The following is a 19047-nucleotide window of genomic DNA, read 5'->3' as shown; positions in this document are numbered from 1 at the left end:
AAATATAAATATATCTTAATAATTAGAGGAAAACCAACCAGGTATCACATGTGCATGAAAATAGTATTTTTTCTATTAAAATACACACAGTAGCCTGGAAAAATAATGAATATTCTGCTATTAATGGGGTTTTAAATAATAATAATAACGAAAAATTTGACACAAATATACAACCAGATTATTTAAAAGGCAAGACAAGGAATGCAAGGTTTATTTTTTATAGCACATTTTAACAAGGCAATTCAAAGTGATTCACATAAATTCATTAAAAGGCATCAAACATAAGGCAAAAGAAAAGGATGCTTGAAAATAATTAAAATCATTAATCAAAACCTTAAAAACAGACATCAAAACAATAAATAAGCTAAAAATTTAATAAAAGTTGCAGTGCAGTTTAGGAAATACAAAATAAATAAGCCCTTACCTTAAATATTGCAAAAATAAAACATCTATAATCTACCTGACTGAATTCTACAGCTATGTTTTGCAAAGTGTGTAAAGTATTGGAGCAGGAGGGTCAAACCCAATCACAGAGAGTGACAAAATTAGAAACTGGGATCCTCGTTTGGACTTTATCCTAGCAACCTTCTTGTAACGCGACTGCTTCTCTGCATCAGTGTGCATCATTCGTCTCCTCTTCTTGGCGGTGAAAGCCCATTTTCTGCTTTTCCACCAGTTCAGCATAAACGCCGCCTTTCTGCATCAGCTCCTCGTGGCTTCCCTCCTCCTGAACCGTCCCGTTGCCGAGGACAACGATATGGTCGGCCTTTTCCCCAACACTCACCTTGCTGGACACCAGCAGCACGGTGCGGTCGTTGGGTTGGTTTAACAAAGCTTGGTAGACCTGTTGAGGACAATTATGACTTGATGTCTCATTTGGAATACAAGTGTAAAGAATCCTTAAAAATGTGAGAAACCAGCCAACCTGATATTCATTCTCCGTGTCCAAGTCACTGGTGGCGTTGTCAAGGATCAGGATTTTGGGACGTCGGATTAAAGCTCTGGCAATGGCAATGCGTTGCTTCTGGCCTCCGGACACCTTCTCCCCAGCGTCTGTAGGACGGGAGGACAAACCGTCATGAGGTTTAAGGACATTTCTGGGGAAAGGCGAGTTGTTTTTGTGAGGTTTCGTTTGCATTTGGAAAAATCCCACAAAGCGACATCATTAAATCCGTCTGCCCTTACATTACTGTCACTATAAGGTTTTTACAAGTTACATTTTTGGATTAATTAGTATCTTTACATTGCAACATAGCATATTGTTAAAGCATAACATTTTATAATAACAGCCAGAAGAATGTGACAATAGTAGAAAAGAGAAGCCAGCTAATAACAATAAATACATTAAGATAAAACTTTCAGTACTTTTTTTTAGAACACTAAATGCTACGGTTTTGAAGACCTGCAGATACTCTGGCAGCTACACGACGATGGCGTCGTATATTCTTCCTCTCACTCACGGACGCACGCCAGCGACCGGCATTCTCCTGGCTGAGGTCATGAAAAACACAGGAAGAAACAAGCCCCCAACGGAAGAACCTCTGAGGAACCGGACCTGTGTCGTAGCCGCCCGCCCGCTCCATGATGAACTCGTGAGCGCTCGCCAGCTTGGCGGCGGCGTGCATGTCCTCGTCGGAGGCCTCCTCGCAGCCGTACTTGATGTTCTCCCGCACAGAGCGGGCAAACAGCACACAGTCTTGGCTCACCACAGCGACCTATGAACAAACGGGAGGGAGAGGACACTCTGAGGACGGGGTTCACACTGAGGACAACCGACGAATGCGACTCGGCGAGAAGTGCTGGTTTCGGGGGAATCCGAGAAGAAGCTTCCAATGAGCTAAAAGCTTTTGTTGAGCTTCGTACGATTGTGCGCAATGCAAGTCAAGTTAGAATATTCAAATACGAAATAGAAAAGAAAAAAAACAAGGAGCTACCTTGTCATGCAGGTACTGGTCTTTGTAGCTTTGCAGGGGTTCCCCATCCAGCAGGATCTCCCCAGCCAGCGGCTGATAAAACCTCTCCAGCAGTCTGACACACGTGGACTTCCCTGAGCTGTTAAGTCCTAAAAGGGCCGTGACTTGGCCCGGCTTTATGTCCAGGGACACGTCCTGGTGGAAGACAGGGAAAGAGTGATGCTGTAACGAGCTATACGAGGCGTCATAAATACAATAAATACTCAGGAATATAGAAACGTGTAAGTACCTTCAGCACAAGTTTGCTGTTGTCTGAGTTGGCGGGATAAGAAAAGGACACCTTCTTGAATTGAATGTGTCCCTCGAGGTTTTCGGGGGCCAGAGAGCCATTTGGGGGTATTTTAGGTTTGCGTTCCAAATATTCGAAGATCTTCTCAGAGGCACCGATTGCTTTCTTCACCTCCGGGTAATAACGCATGACGGCCTGGAAGGAGGTGGAACAACGTGGGATCTCTTAGTTTGGACTAAATTTACATTTTGAACAGAATTGCTTCGGTGAAAAAGGGACAAATGTTGAAGCTCATTCCCTTTATTGACTCACCTCCACGGCAGAGGCAAACTGCAGCTCATAGAGGACGAATGACACTAAGTCGCCACTGCTGACGTCGCCTCTGGTCACCAGAGTTCCTCCGTAGTACAGAATGAACACCTTCAGGGCCATGGTGGTCATCTGGGAGATAACAGTTTCCAAGGGAAAAGAAACGCAGTAAATAACACATTTATTCACCCAGATCTGCTGCGTTTCCGTACTACATGGTGCAACCGCCTGAATCAGTCAAAGTTATGAAGTCACTCGGTTTTATTCCCAAGATCTGGAGGTCTTTCAATTCTACTAATGTGCTCAATTCCGAGGAACGTACGATATCAGCAAGGGTACCTATTGTCCAACTTTAAACACTTTTACTCCCTTTCCCCTCTGCAATTTATTACATTCTCTGGCTGTAAACAATTGAGATTAATGAACAAATCTTCCGGCACTTTGGACCCTTTTATACCTCAGATCTGTATTTAACTCACGCTGTTTGCCCAGGTGGAGGCCGCATAAGCCACCGCCTCCTTCTTGTTCAGAGCGTACGTGTCGTCCATCCGCCGCCTGTACCTCTCCGTCTCTCCATCCTCGTTGGCAAAACACCTCACAGTCTTCATGTAGGAGAACGTCTCCGTGGCCACCTGGTTGGCCTTGGCCAGGGACTCCTGAACCTTTCCAGCAATGACCTGCAACACAGACGCAAATAATGTCGCGTGAATGCGTACAAATGAAGATTAGAGCCGCTTTAAAGATGACGGGTCGCTTTACCTTCTGGAAGCTCCCCGTGAGCTTAGGTATCACCCAGATGATGGGAAGCCCCATGCACGTGAGCAGGGTCATTTTCCAAGACTGCATCACCATGAAGGACAAGAGGAAAACAAATCGTGCCGTGTACCACATGACGAGACTCAGTTTCTCGCTCAGCGCCTCGCTCATGTCGTTGGTATCCGTTGTAACACGGGACACCAGCTCACCTGAGAAAAAAGGAGAAGCGAAAAAACAGTTGAGTAATATGTTCGGCCCGCACAAATTCTGTGAAGTATATCAATTAGGATGGGGCTAGGACACCGTAATAGGCCAATTATAGTTTTAAAAAATGATGGAGCCTTTGGGAGGCTGCGATTTTCCGAGGATTAAAGTCTATTTTTTTGAGAACTTTCCAAGATTCATAAAAGTCACACATTAACATAAACTGTGGGAAATTTGCATGACAAACACTCTGAAAGTCTGAAACTAAATAAATAAAACATAGACTGAAACAATTCCTAGTTTTTTTTCTTGGCAAATCAAGGATTTAAAACAAAAAGACAGTTGCTACTTATTTTTGCTACTTATATCCAAACCATTTCTCCAAATATCATCAGCCTCCGTCAGCTGCATTTTTCATTATTATTCATTCATTATTACCTGCGACTAAAGTAAACAGCTCGGCCTTGATGAAACAATCCGTTCTTGCCATAAGTGACCTGCTCAGGACCTACTGTACCAGATGCAGTAAAGACACCGGTTGTGGTCACATGACTTACCGGTCTGAGTGAAGAAAGCGATCTCCTGCTTCAGCACAGCCTGGAAGACGGCTCCCTGCACCGAGGTGTGGATGCGGCTCATGGTGACGTAGTACATGAGGTCGCATACGAACTCGAGCACAGCGCTGAAAGCGGGAAAGTACTCAGATCTTTCACTGGAGTAAAAGGAGTTATACTGCAGCTAGTACAGATCATTTATTAGGAGGGAACTAAACTGAAAGTAAAACATCTATGGCTTATCTATACTTTTTTTTTTGTTAATGGAGTCTAGGGGGGTGTTGAGATAAGATTGTCTTTCAGTTCCCCTTCAGGGCCTTTTATTAAATAATGTCTCATACTGCACTCTAAATTCATTATTTTTATACCTGTCTTATTACGTTTTTGTACTGATCTTATTCTGACTTTTTAATGAAATATGGAATTAGTCTCATCTCACCTCATTACACAAAAAAGTGAATTTGCATTGCCTGCCTGGGTTACCTGGCAACAGTCATCAGCGTCATGATGCTGATGGCCTGTGTGAAGGCATCTGGCGCTTCTTCGTTTGTGATCCAGTCAGCCACTCGACCGGTGAAATGAGGAATGGCCATCTCACCTGAGTTCACAAGGTCACACGCTCACAATGTACTTTGGGAGGCAAAACGACAGCAAAAAGAAAAACCTGCACCCCCAACATAAAACGAGCCATGTATGAAAAAAATCAAACAATGAAGCGGAAAACCAAAAGCCTGAAGTGAATTAGTGATATGTTGGGAGGTGAAGCATTCAAGCACATTTAAGGTGGAAGGAAAATAATAGTACAAAAGCATGTGCGACACCTCGTTGAGTGACACATTCATCACTTCACAGTTGAGGCAGACAGGAAAAGCTTTATGAGATTCATAAACCGATGGCTGTTAATCATCAATAAACGCAGTCTACTCTGCAACCGCAGGACAGAACTCCCAGCGCCTCGCGGGGGCACAACAACACTGCGGTGGCACAACAAGTCCTGCCTTACCGGAAGAAGAAAGAAACACGAGGATCAGCACGGAGACAAAGCGCCAGAGATACGGCAGCATGTATTCCATCAGCCGCTTCAGAGGCGCTCCAGCTCCGTCTCTGGGCTCCTCGGAGGGCGCCGCGCGTCGACCCCGGGAGGGCAAGAGAGACGACAGGTGTCGGCTCCAGTAGATCCACGCCACGGCCACCACCCCGTAACCCTGCAGCACCTGCAAAACAGACCGCGAGTTCAATCTAATGGTGGATCTCACATTTTAGTTTCAGTATCGTTGCCTTTCGAAGCCCAAAAGCTCAATTAAAAACTAGAAAAGGCATTTCCTGCTGAAAATGCGTTGGAATGCAAAAAGCTGAAAGCTGAAATGAACTTTTTAAAATAGCTGAAAATACAGAAAGTTGAAGGGAATTTGAATACATTTGCTGAAATTATAGATATTAGAAAAGCTGAAATGAATTTGAAATTGCTGAAAATACAGAAATGGGAGAAGCTGAAAGGAATTTCAATAGATTTGCTGAAAAAGCAGAAATGAAAACAGCTGAAATAAATTTGAAATATTGCAAAAAAATACAGAAATGAATATTGAAAAATTGCTGTTGATAGAGGCATAAGAATAGCTGAAATTATTTTAAAGAACTGCTGAAAATACAGGAAGTGGGGAAGCTGAATTTCAATAGATTTTCTAAAAACAGAAGTTGCAGGAGCTTAAATTTGTTTAAAATTGTTTGTAGTAATATTAGTAGTAGTATTAGTTATAATTGTGGTATTAGTAGTACTAGCAGTAATAGTAGGTTTAGTATCAATAGCAGTAGAAACAGCTGTAATACTATTAGCCATAGTCGTATTTGTAATAACATTAGTAGTAGTTGTAGTATTAATAGCAGTAGAAATACTAGTAGTATGGTAGTAGAAGTATCAGTTGTAGTACTAGAAGTACGAGTAATATTCGTAGTGGGAGACAGAATGTTTGTTATTCAAACTAAGAAGTTTTTAATTAATAGGCCTCATCACAAACATTACAGTAAAAATTCCCTCCATGTGGCTTTTATTTTGAAATTATTGGATTGGGTGGGTTGGGGGGGTGTAGATAGAGGGAGGGAGGGTGAGAGGGTGAGGAAGGGAGGGGTGGTGAGGAAGAGATAGAGGGAGAGAGAGAGGAGGAGAAATAGACAGACATACTGACTGACTGAGTGATTAACAGTGAGAAGAGGTCAGGGTGGAGGGGGGAGGGGGGGCGAGTGTCTTTATCATATTGGTCTGTTGACAGAAAGCATAGCTGCGTCATGTGACTCCACTAATCACGTCATTGGAGCAGCTGTGAGTCACACACAGAGATACTGCAGCGTGTTTACGAGTAACCACGGCAACGGCGCACCTATTGCATTGGGTGGGGTGGGGGGGTGTAGATAGAGGGAGGGAGGGTGAGAGGGTGAGGAAGGGAATGGTGGTGAGGAAGAGAGGGAGAGGGGAGGAGAATTAGACTGACTGACTGACTGAGAGTGATTAACAGTAAGTAGAGGTCAGGGGGGAGGGGGGAGGGGGGGCTAGTGTCTTTATCATATTGGTCTGTTGACAGAAAGCATAGCTGCGTCATGTGACTCCACTAATTACGTCATTGGAGCAGCTGTGAGTCACACAGAGATACTGCAGCGTGTTTACGAGTAACCACGGCAACGGCGCACCTATTGGATTGGGTGGGGTGGGGGGGTGTAGATAGAGGGAGGGAGGGTGAGAGGGTGAGGAAGGGAATGGTGGTGAGGAAGAGAGGGAGAGGGGAGGAGAATTAGACTGACTGACTGACTGACAGTGATTAACAGTAAGTAGAGGTCAGGGTGGAGGGGGGAGGGGGGCGAGTGTCTTTATCATATTGGTCTGTTGACAGAAAGCATAGCTGCGTCATGTGACTCCACTAATCAGGTCATAGGAGCGAGCAGCTGTGAGCCACAGACAGATCCTGCAGCATGTGAGTGCTCGTAACCACGACAACGACGCACCTGTGCGGCTGCAAAAGTGCAGACACAGGACAGCGAGTTACACAGAATCCACACCTCAAACAAATGGGAACCAGCGCAAAACTATAACAGCTATCTAAAAAATACTACGTTTGTATGAGACCCAAGACTCTACCGAACGCGTGGATGTGTGTTTTATGTCTGTCCGGTAATAAATACGGCTCCTATGGCCGTTCACAAAACGTGTACCTTGTGGATTTTTGTGAGAAATATGTCGGCAGATTTGTATTGGAGCCTATGGGGCTTTTGGCAGAGGTTGTGTCACTCAAACACTCCTTGCGCCAAAACTAAAGAACTCTGGGATTCCATGAACACATTAATCCAATCAGCACAACCATACCCTCATTAATCTGAAGAAATGAAGCCTCTAGAGTGTATACTTTGGCTGCAAGGACAGAAGTTCCATACTTTTTTAACCAGATTCCTGCGCTGCCCCACACTCTAGCCCGCGAGCTCTCCACTCTAGCAGACGCAATACACACTCATGTAAAAGTCAGAAACGGAGCGAAGAACTAGTGAAACATAATCAGTGATTATGAAAAAAGTACAATAGATATCAAGAAGCAGTTTTTTTCATAAAATAGTTAAGACTTGTGTCAACATTTGAAAGTTCAAATGGTGTCTGTAGCTGAAAGATTTGCGAAGCTGAAAAATCTGAAAGTTGAAGAAGTTTAGGAGGATTTGAATACAAACTCCATTTGAAAACCATGTTAAAATATTAATGATTATTGATTTATATAAATTCAAGCATAAGAGGTAGAAAGCTGAAAAGTCATAGCCCTCAAGCCAGAAAGGAGCTGAACATTTTAATATTTGAACGGTTTTAATAGCTGAAAGTGTGAAGGAGTTGAAAGGTGCCGCGGAAGAAATAGAAGAAGTTGAAATAAAGATTCGAAGAACAATACTTGGAATGCATCGTTAATGCATTCCAACAAATATATATATATATTATATATTCTTGGAAGCGTCAAACGTGAGAGTATTTTTAAATGCAGCAGAATGTCCTATTGTAAAACATTCCTTATTACAGTGAGAATCATCTTCATTACAGATTTCAATGCCATAGCTGGTGAATTTTAAAAAGTAGAATAACTCCCATATACCCACCCCCATCCCTGCTTAGTGCCCTCGAGCACAGTACTTTCATCAGTTCGGTATCACGCTGCAGCACATAAACATGGTCAGGCTGCCCCAATGCATCATGGGAGAGATGCTGAAGATCTGTGAACCCCAAGATGCTGTAAAAAAAGAAACTAGAAAAGGCATTTCCTGCTGAAAATGCGTTGGAATGCAAAAAGCTGAACGCTGCACTGAATATTTAAAAATAGCTGAAAATACAGAAAGTTGAAGGGAATTTGAATACATTTGCTGAAAAGCTGAAATGAATTTGAAATTGCTGAAAATACAGAAATGGGAGAAGCTGAAAGGAATTTCAATAGATTTGCTGAAAAAGCAGAAATGAAAAAAGCTGAAATACATTTGAAATATTGCAAAAAAATACAGAAATGAATATTAAAAAATTGCTGTTGATAGAGGCATAAGAATAGCTGAAATTATTTTAAAGAACTGCTGAAAATACAGGAAGTGGGGAAGCTGAATTTCAATAGATTTTCTAAAAACAGAAGTTGCAGGAGCTTAAATTTGTTTAAAATTGTTTGTAGTAATATTAGTAGTAGTATTAGTTATAATTGTGGTGTTAGTAGTACTAGCAGTATAAGCAGTAATGGTAGGTTTAGTATCAATAGCAGTAGAAACAGCTGGAATACTATTAGCCATAGTAGTATTTGTAATAACATTAGTAGTAGTTGTAGTATTAATAGCAGTAGAAATACTAGTAGTATGGTAGTAGAAGTATCAGTTGTAGTACTTAGAAGTACGAGTAATATTCGTAGTGGGAGACAGAATGTTTGTTATTCACAGTTAAAAGTTTTTAATTAATAGGCCTCATCACAGACATTACAGTAAAAATTCCCTCCATGGGGCTTTTATTTTGAAAATATTGGATTGGGTGGGGTGGGGGGTGTAGATAGAGGGAGGGAGGGTGAGAGGGTGAGGAAGGGAATGGTGGTGAGGAATAGATAGAGAGGGAGAGGGGAGGAGAATTAGACTGACTGACTGACTGAGAGTGATTAACAGTAAGTAGAGGTCAGGGTGGAGGGGGGAGGGGGGGCGAGTGTCTTTATCATATTGGTCTGTTGACAGAAAGCATAGCTGCGTCATGTGACTCCACTAATCAGGTCATAGGAGCAGCTGAGAGTCACAGACAGATCCTGCAGCGTGTGAGTGCTCGTAACCACGACAACGGCGCACCTGTGCTCATTAACGAGCGGCTGCAAAAGGCAGAGACATGGCAGCGAGTTACACAGAATCCACACCTCAAACAAATGAGAACCAGCGCAAAACTATAACAGCTATCTAAAAAATACGGCGTTTGTATGAGACCCAAGACTCTACCGAACGCGTGGATGTGTTTTTATGTCTGTCCGGTAATAAATACGGCTCCTATGGCCGTTGACAAAACGTGTACCTTGTGGATTTTTGTGAGAAATATGTCGGCAGATTTGTATTGGAGCCTATGGGGCTTTTGGCAGAGGTTGTGTCACTCAAACACTCCTTGCGCCAAAACTAAAAAACTCTGGGATTCCATGAACACATTAATCCAATCAGCACAACCATACCCTCATTAATCTGAAGAAATGAAGCCTCTAGAGTGTATACGTTGGCTGCAAGGACAGAAGTTCCATACTTTTTTAACCAGATTTCTGCGCTGCCCCACACTCTAGCCGTCGAGCTCTCCACTCTAGCAGACGCAATACACACTCATGTAAAAGTCAGAAACGGAGCGAAGAACTAGTGAAACATAATCAGTGATTATGAAAAAAGTACAATAGATATCAACAAGCAGTTTTTTTCATAAAATAGTTGAGACTTGTGTGAACATTTGAGAGTTGAAATGGTGTCTGTACCTGAAAGATTGGCGAAGCTGAAAAATCTGAAAGTTGAAGAAGTTGAAGAGGATTTGAAAAGCAAACTCCATTTGAAAACCATGTTAAAATATTAACGATTATTGATTTATATAAATTCAAGCATAAGAGGTAGAAAGCTGAAAAGTCATAGCCCTCAAGCCAGAAAGGAGCTGAACATTTTAATATTTGAACGGTTTTAATAGCTGAAAGTATGAAGGAGTTGAAAGGTGGCGCGGAAGAAATAGAAGAAGAAGATGAAGATGAAGAAACTAGAAAAGGCATTTCCTGCTGAAAATGCGTTGGAATGCAAAAAGCTGAAAGCTGCACTGAATATTTAAAAATAGCTGAAAATACAGAAAGTTGAAGGGAATTTGAATACATTTGCTGAATATTTAAAAAATAGCTGAAAATACAGAAAGTTGAAGGGAATTTGAGTACATTTGCTGAATATTTAAAAATAGCTGAAAATACAGAAAGTTGAAGGGAATTTGAGTACATTTGCTGAATATTTAAAAATAGCTGAAAATACAGAAAGTTGAAGGGAATTTGAATACATTTGCTGAAATAAAAGATATTAGAAAAGCTGAAATTAATTTGAAATAGCTGAAAATACAGAAATTGGAGAAACTGAAAGGAATTTCAATAGATTTGCTGAAAAAGCAGAAATGAAAACAGCTGAAATAAATGTGAAATATTGCAAAACAGAAGTTGCAGGAGCTTAAATGAATTTTAAAAAGTACAGAAATAACAAAAGCTGAGATGAATAAAAAGAGGTTTAAAATTGTTTGTAGTAATGTTAGTTGTAATTTGGGTATTAGTACTAGCAGTAGAAGTCGGTTTAGTATCAATAGCAGTAGAAACAGCTGGAATACTGATACTATTAGCCATAGTAGTATTTTTAATAACATTAGTAGTAGTTGTATTAATAGCAGTAGAAATACTAGTAGTATGGTAGTAGAAGTATCAGTTGTAGTTCTACTAGAAGTACTAGTAATATTCGTAGTGGTTATAGTAGTATTTGAAAGAGCAATGCGTATTTCAACGAAACCGCTTCATGGTTAAGGTACAGATAATCATTGAAGCTTTTAGTTTGTAATGATGGAATTGGGTGAGGGGGGGTTGGGAAACAGAATGTTTGTTATTCAAACTAAGAAGTTTTTAATTAATAGGCCTCATCACAAACATTACAGTAAAAATTCCCTCCATGTGGCTTTTATTTTGAAATTATTGGATTGGGTGGGTTGGGGGGGTGTAGATAGAGGGAGGGAGGGTGAGAGGGTGAGGAAGGGAGGGGTGGTGAGGAAGAGATAGAGGGAGAGAGAGAGGAGGAGAAATAGACAGACATACTGACTGACTGAGTGATTAACAGTGAGAAGAGGTCAGGGTGGAGGGGGGAGGGGGGGCGAGTGTCTTTATCATATTGGTCTGTTGACAGAAAGCATAGCTGCGTCATGTGACTCCACTAATCACGTCATTGGAGCAGCTGTGAGTCACACACAGAGATACTGCAGCGTGTTTACGAGTAACCACGGCAACGGCGCACCTATTGCATTGGGTGGGGTGGGGGGGTGTAGATAGAGGGAGGGAGGGTGAGAGGGTGAGGAAGGGAATGGTGGTGAGGAAGAGAGGGAGAGGGGAGGAGAATTAGACTGACTGACTGACTGAGAGTGATTAACAGTAAGTAGAGGTCAGGGGGGAGGGGGGAGGGGGGGCTAGTGTCTTTATCATATTGGTCTGTTGACAGAAAGCATAGCTGCGTCATGTGACTCCACTAATCACGTCATTGGAGCAGCTGTGAGTCACACACAGAGATACTGCAGCGTGTTTACGAGTAACCACGGCAACGGCGCACCTATTGGATTGGGTGGGGTGGGGGGGTGTAGATAGAGGGAGGGAGGGTGAGAGGGTGAGGAAGGGAATGGTGGTGAGGAAGAGAGGGAGAGGGGAGGAGAATTAGACTGACTGACTGACTGACAGTGATTAACAGTAAGTAGAGGTCAGGGTGGAGGGGGGAGGGGGGGCGAGTGTCTTTATCATATTGGTCTGTTGACAGAAAGCATAGCTGCGTCATGTGACTCCACTAATCAGGTCACAAGGAGCAGCTGTGAGCCACAGACAGATCCTGCAGCGTGTGAGTGCTCGTAACCACGACAACGACGCACCTGTGCGGCTGCAAAAGTGCAGACACAGGACAGCGAGTTACACAGAATCCACACCTCAAACAAATGAGAACCAGCTCAAAACTATAACAGCTATCTAAAAAATACGGCGTTTGTATGAGACCCAAGACTCTACCGAACGCGTGGATGTGTTTTTATGTCTGTCCGGTAATAAATACGGCTCCTATGGCCGTTGACAAAACGTGTACCTTGTGGATTTTTGTGTGAAATATGTCGGCAGATTTGTATTGGAGCCTATGGGGCTTTTGGCAGAGGTTGTGTCACTCAAACACTCCTTGCGCCAAAACTAAAAAACTCTGGGATTCCATGAACACATTAATCCAATCAGCACAACCATACCCTCATTAATCTGAAGAAATGAAGCCTCTAGAGTGTATACTTTGGCTGCAAGGACAGAAGTTCCATACTTTTTTAACCAGATTCCTGCGATGCCCCACACTCTAGCCGTCGAGCTCTCCACTGTAGCAGACGCAATACACACTCATGTAAAAGTCAGAAACGGAGCGAAAAACTAGTGAAACATAATCAGTGATTATGAAAAAAGTACAATAGATATCCACAAGCAGTTTTTTTCATAAAATAGTTTAGACCTGTGTCAACATTTGAAAGTTTAAATGGTGTCTGTAGCTGAAAGATTTGCGAAGCTGAAAAATCTGAAAGTTGAAGAAGTTTAGGAGGATTTGAAAGCAAACTCCATTTGAAAACCATGTTAAAATATTAATGATTATTGATTTATATAAATTCAAGCATAAGAGGTAGAAAGCTGAAAAGTCATAGCCCTCAAGCCAGAAAGGAGCTGAACATTTTAATATTTGAACGGTTTTAATAGCTGAAAGTGTGAAGGAGTTGAAAGGTGCCGCGGAAGAAATAGAAGATGAAGAACTAGAAAATGCATTTCCTGCTGAAAATGCGTTGGAATGCAAAAAGCTGAAAGCTGAAATGAACTTTTTAAAATAGCTGAAAATACAGAAAGTTGAAGGGAATTTGAATACATTTGCTGAAATTATAGATATTAGAAAAGCTGAAATGAATTTGAAATTGCTGAAAATACAGAAATGGGAGAAGCTGAAAGGAATTTCAATAGATTTGCTGAAAAAGCAGAAATGAAAACAGCTGAAATAAATTTGAAATATTGCAAAAAAATACAGAAATGAATAGTGAAAAATTGCTGTTGATAGAGGCATAAGAATAGCTGAAATTATTTTAAAGAACTGCTGAAAATACAGGAAGTGGGGAAGCTGAATTTCAATAGATTTTCTAAAAACAGAAGTTGCAGGAGCTTAAATTTGTTTAAAATTGTTTGTAGTAATATTAGTAGTAGTATTAGTTATAATTGTGGTATTAGTAGTACTAGCAGTAATAGTAGGTTTAGTATCAATAGCAGTAGAAACAGCTGTAATACTATTAGCCATAGTCGTATTTGTAATAACATTAGTAGTAGTTGTAGTATTAATAGCAGTAGAAATACTAGTAGTATGGTAGTAGAAGTATCAGTTGTAGTACTAGAAGTACGAGTAATATTCGTAGTGGGAGACAGAATGTTTGTTATTCAAACTAAGAAGTTTTTAATTAATAGGCCTCATCACAAACATTACAGTAAAAATTCCCTCCATGTGGCTTTTATTTTGAAATGATTGGATTGGGTGGGTTGGGGGGGTGTAGATAGAGGGAGGGAGGGTGAGAGGGTGAGGAAGGGAGGGGTGGTGAGGAAGAGATAGAGGGAGAGAGAGAGGAGGAGAAATAGACAGACATACTGACTGACTGAGTGATTAACAGTGAGAAGAGGTCAGGGTGGAGGGGGGAGGGGGGGCGAGTGTCTTTATCATATTGGTCTGTTGACAGAAAGCATAGCTGCGTCATGTGACTCCACTAATCACGTCATTGGAGCAGCTGTGAGTCACACACAGAGATACTGCAGCGTGTTTACGAGTAACCACGGCAACGGCGCACCTATTGGATTGGGTGGGGTGGGGGGGTGTAGATAGAGGGAGGGAGGGTGAGAGGGTGAGGAAGGGAATGGTGGTGAGGAAGAGAGGGAGAGGGGAGGAGAATTAGACTGACTGACTGACTGAGGTGATTAACAGTAAGTAGAGGTCAGGGGGGAGGGGGGAGGGGGGGCTAGTGTCTTTATCATATTGGTCTGTTGACAGAAAGCATAGCTGCGTCATGTGACTCGACTAATCACGTCATTGGAGCAGCTGTGAGTCACACACAGAGATACTGCAGCGTGTTTACGAGTAACCACGGCAACGGCGCACCTATTGGATTGGGTGGGGTGGGGGGGTGTAGATAGAGGGAGGGAGGGTGAGAGGGTGAGGAAGGGAATGGTGGTGAGGAAGAGAGGGAGAGGGGAGGAGAATTAGACTGACTGACTGACTGAGAGTGATTAACAGTAAGTAGAGGTCAGGGTGGAGGGGGGAGGGGGGCTAGTGTCTTTATCATATTGGTCTGTTGACAGAAAGCATAGCTGCGTCATGTGACTCCACTAATCAGGTCACAAGGAGCAGCTGTGAGCCACAGACAGATCCTGCAGCATGTGAGCGAGTAACCACGACAACGCCGCACCTGTGCGGCTGCAAAAGTGCAGACACAGGACAGCGAGTTACACAGAATCCACACCTCAAACAAATGAGAACCAGCGCAAAACTATAACAGCTATCTAAAAAATACGGCGTTTGTATGAGACTCAAGACTCTACCGAACTCGTGGATGTGTTTTTATGTCTGTCCGGTAATAAATACGGCTCCTATGGCCGTTGACAAAACGTGTACCTTGTGGATTTTTGTGAGAAATATGTCGGCAGATTTGTATTGGAGCCTATGGGGCTTTTGGCAGAGGTTGTGTCACTCAAACACTCCTTGCGCCAAAACTAAAGAACTCTGGGATTCCATGAACACATTAATCCAATCAGCACAACCATACCCTCATTAATCTGAAGAAATGAAGCCTCTAGAGTGTATACTTTGGCTGCAAGGACAGAAGTTCCATACTTTTTTAACCAGATTCCTGCGATGCCCCACACTCTAGCCTCGAGCTCTCCACTCTAGCAGACGCAATACACACTCATGTAAAAGTCAGAAACGGAGCGAAGAACTAGTGAAACATAATCAGTGATTATGAAAAAAGTACAATAGATATCAAGAAGCAGTTTTTTTCATAAAATAGTTAAGACTTGTGTGAACATTTGAGAGTTGAAATGGTGTCTGTAGCTGAAAGATTGGCGTAGCTGAAAAATCTGAAAGTTGAAGAAGTTGAAGAGGATTTGAAAAGCAAACTCCATTTGAAAACCATGTTAAAATATTAACGATTATTGATTTATATAAATTCAAGCATAAGAGGTAGAAAGCTGAAAAGTCATAGCCCTCAAGCCAGAAAGGAGCTGAACATTTTAATATTTGAACGGTTTTAATAGCTGAAAGTGTGAAGGAGTTGAAAGGTGGCGCGGAAGAAATAGAAGAAGAAGATGAAGATGAAGAAACTAGAAAATGCATTTCCTGCTGAAAATGCGTTGGAATGCAAAAAGCTGAAAGCTGAAATGAATATTTAAAAAAAGCTGAAAATACAGAAAGTTGAAGGGAATTTGAATATATCTGAAATTACAGATATTAGAAAAGCTGAAATGAATTTGAAATTGCTGAAAATACAGAAATGGGAGAAGCTGAAAGGATTTAATAGATTTGCTGAAAGAGTAGAAATGAAAACAGCTGAAATAAATGTGAAATATTGCAAAGCAAAGCAGAAGTTGCAGGAGCTTAAATTAATTTAAAACAGTACAGAAATAACAAAAGCTGAGATGAATAAAAAGAGGTTTAAAATTGTTTGTAGTAATATTAGTAGTAGTAGTAGTTATAGTTGTAATTGTGGTATTAGTAGTACTAGCAGAAGTTGGTTTAGTATCAATAGCAGTAGAAACCGCTGGAACACTATTAGCCATAGTAGTATTTGTAATAACATTAGTAGTAGTTGTAGTATTAATAGCAGTAGAAATACTAGTAGTATGGTAGTAGAAGTATCAGTTGTAGTACTAGAAGTACGAGTAATATTCGTAGTGGGAGACAGAATGTTTGTTATTCACACTTAAAAGTTTTTTATTAATAGGCCTCATCACAGACAATACAGTAAAAATTCCCTCCATGGGGCTTTTATTTTGAAATTATTGGATTGGGTGGGGTGGGGGGTGTAGATAGAGGGAGGGAGGGTGAGAGGGTGAGGAAGGGAATGGTGGTGAGGAAGAGATAGAGAGGGAGAGAGAGAGGAGGAGAATTAGACAGACTGACTGACTGACTGAGAGTGATTAACAGTGAGAAGAGGTCAGGGTGGAGGGGGGAGGGGGGGCGAGTGTCTTTATCATATTGGTCTGTTGACAGAAAGCATAGCTGCGTCATGTGACTCCACTGATCAGGCCATTGAAGCAGCTGTGAGCCACAGACAGATCCTGCAGCGTGTGAGTGCTCGTAACCACGACAACGACACACCTGTGCGGCTGCAAAAGGGCAGACACAGGACAGCGAGTTACACAGAATCCACACCTCAAACAAATGAGAACCAGCGCAAAACTATAACAGCTATCTAAAAAATACGGCGTTTGTATGAGACCCAAGACTCAACCGAACGCGTGGATGTGTTTTTATGTCTGTCCGGTAATAAATACGGCTCCTATGGCCGTTGACAAAACGTGTACCTTGTGGATTTTTGTGAGAAATATGTCGGCAGATTTGTATTGGAGCCTATGGGGCTTTTGGCAGAGGTTGTGTCACTCAAACACTCCTTGCGCCAAAACTAAAAAACTCTGGGATTCCATGAACACATTAATCCAATCAGCACAACCATGCCCTCATTAATCTGAAGAAATGAAGCCTCTAGAGTGTATACTTTGGCTGCAAGGACAGAAGTTCCATATTTTTTTAACCAGATTCCTGCGATGCCCCACACTCTAGCCGTCGAGCTCTCCACTCTAGCAGACGCAATACACACTCATGTAAAAGTCAGAAACGGAGCGAAGAACTAGTGAAACATAATCAGTGATTATGAAAAAAGTACAATAGATATCAAGAAGCAGTTTTTTTCATAAAATAGTTGAGACCTGTGTCAACATTTCAAAGTTGAAATGGTGTCTGTAGCTGAAAGATTGGCGAAGCTGAAGAATCTGAAAGTTGAAGAAGTTTAAGAGGATTTGAAAAACGATCTCCATTGGAAAACCATGTTAAAATATTAATGATTATAGATTTATATAAATTCAAGCTTAAGAGCTAAAAAGCTGAAAAGTCATAGCACCCCTCTCCTGAAGGAGCTGAATAATTTTATATTTGAATGGTTTTAATAGCTGAAAGTGTGAAGGAGTTGAAAGGCGGCGCGGAAGAAATAGAAGAAACATAATAAGTCGGAATAAAGATTCGAAGAACAATACTTGGAATGCATCTCAATGCATTCCAACAATAAAGATTCGAAGAACAATACTTGGAATGCATCGTTAATGCATTCCAACAATAAAGATTCGAAGAACAATACTTGGAATGCATCTCAATGCATTCCAACAAAAAAAGCTTCACCCACCCGTTCCCAGGAGTGCCACCCCCACAGCTCCTCCGTGGCGGGCATCCCCGCAGCCCACAGGAGGGTGGTGTACAGCGGGAAGTGGAAGCAGAGCACCGCCAGGCTCTGGAGCCCCTCGAAGCTGCTCATCCACGGCAGCCTCCCGGGGGAGGTATGCGCGAAGAGGGCCAGCATGGCGGCCCTGGCCGAGCCGGCCCCCCACAGGCAGAGGAACGGATGGGGGAGGAGGAGGGCCGAGAGCTGGGCCGCGCGGACGGCGTGCACCACGCACACATCCAGGCACACGAGGAGCAGAGGGGAGAAGAGGCTCATCTTCTGCATTTGAGCTGCAGGTCCTGCAAGGAGAGGGGGGGGGGGGGGTTATGCATTACTTTCATTTTCATCTGCACAGCTGATTTCTTTAAAACGGTTTTGCCAGCGAGCGAAGGAGGACAACACAACCAAGACAAGAACACCAGCGAATAGCACAAGAGACAACACAATGCAGCATGGACAACGTTACCGTTTAGCGTTATTGGCGTTAAACTTAAAGTGTGACGTCACCAAATAGCAACGTGCTAACGTTACAGTGTAGTAGCTAGCCAGTTAGCCTGAGTGGAGCAACAAACTTACCTTTGTCGGTTCGATGTCTTAAAAAAAACCTAAACTGGTGTTTCTTCCAGAACACCAGTTTAGAAATCCAGAAATCCAGAACAAACGTCTAACTTCCGTAAACTCGCACCGGGATCCTCGTTCACAGCGAGCTGATGTGCCGTCAAACTGAAACCGAAAGAAACCGAACTATCCGTTCTGTTTCACAGCGGAAAGCCCCGTTTGACGTCCGGCGCAATGGCGGACGAAGACAAACGAGGGAGAGCACGACTCGGTGTAAGGAATAACGAAGACATGTTTACACAAAGTCCTGCTTTTTAGAATCCAGTAAAGGGGAAAGCGAGTAGTCACGCGTGCGCGTGGTGAGCCAGATGGAAACGTGCGTCACTCATAAACAGTCCAGCAGTGACACCGCGTGGCGGGAAGGAGGAACTGCAACAAAACCACATCTGTTAATGAAGATTCAATTACCTCCTCTGTTTTATCACTGGGTTTTAGTGCATTTCTAATGGCTTTTTCGGTTATGACTTTTAATGAGCTGCCCGCTGTATAAAAAGTGTCTCTCTATAGATATTAAATATCTGAATAATACAATTGGATTTAGCAATTTTTCTACACCATTTATGTATTGCTATGTTACCATATCATTGCTATGTTTCCATATGGAAATTAAAACAGGTTGATTAAAGCTTGAGCTTATTTTTCGTCTATGTGGCAGGG

At 42.3% G+C, this 19047-nt stretch overlaps 1 protein-coding gene across 1 annotated transcript; it reads right to left on the bottom strand.

Annotated features, from left to right (window-relative positions):
* Positions 1-181: 181 nt before the first annotated feature.
* tap1 (transporter 1, ATP-binding cassette, sub-family B (MDR/TAP)) lies at positions 182-18952 on the bottom strand. The gene is made up of 13 exons (XM_040164484.2): positions 18349-18952; positions 17737-18071; positions 5029-5239; positions 4509-4623; positions 4029-4153; positions 3271-3476; positions 2991-3188; positions 2515-2643; positions 2203-2397; positions 1935-2108; positions 1556-1715; positions 926-1053; positions 182-844 (listed from the first exon to the last, which is right to left on the bottom strand). Exons 2-13 carry the CDS (start codon positions 18055-18057, stop codon positions 614-616), a joined length of 2193 nt encoding a protein of 730 aa, XP_040020418.2. The 5' UTR covers positions 18058-18071; positions 18349-18952; the 3' UTR covers positions 182-613.
* Between the last annotated feature and the right edge of the window lie 95 nt (positions 18953-19047).

This window comes from Gasterosteus aculeatus, chromosome 20 (assembly GCF_964276395.1).
Source record: "Gasterosteus aculeatus chromosome 20, fGasAcu3.hap1.1, whole genome shotgun sequence".
NCBI lineage: Eukaryota > Metazoa > Chordata > Actinopteri > Perciformes > Gasterosteidae > Gasterosteus > Gasterosteus aculeatus.
This window is presented reverse-complemented; position numbering and strand designations above follow the sequence as displayed.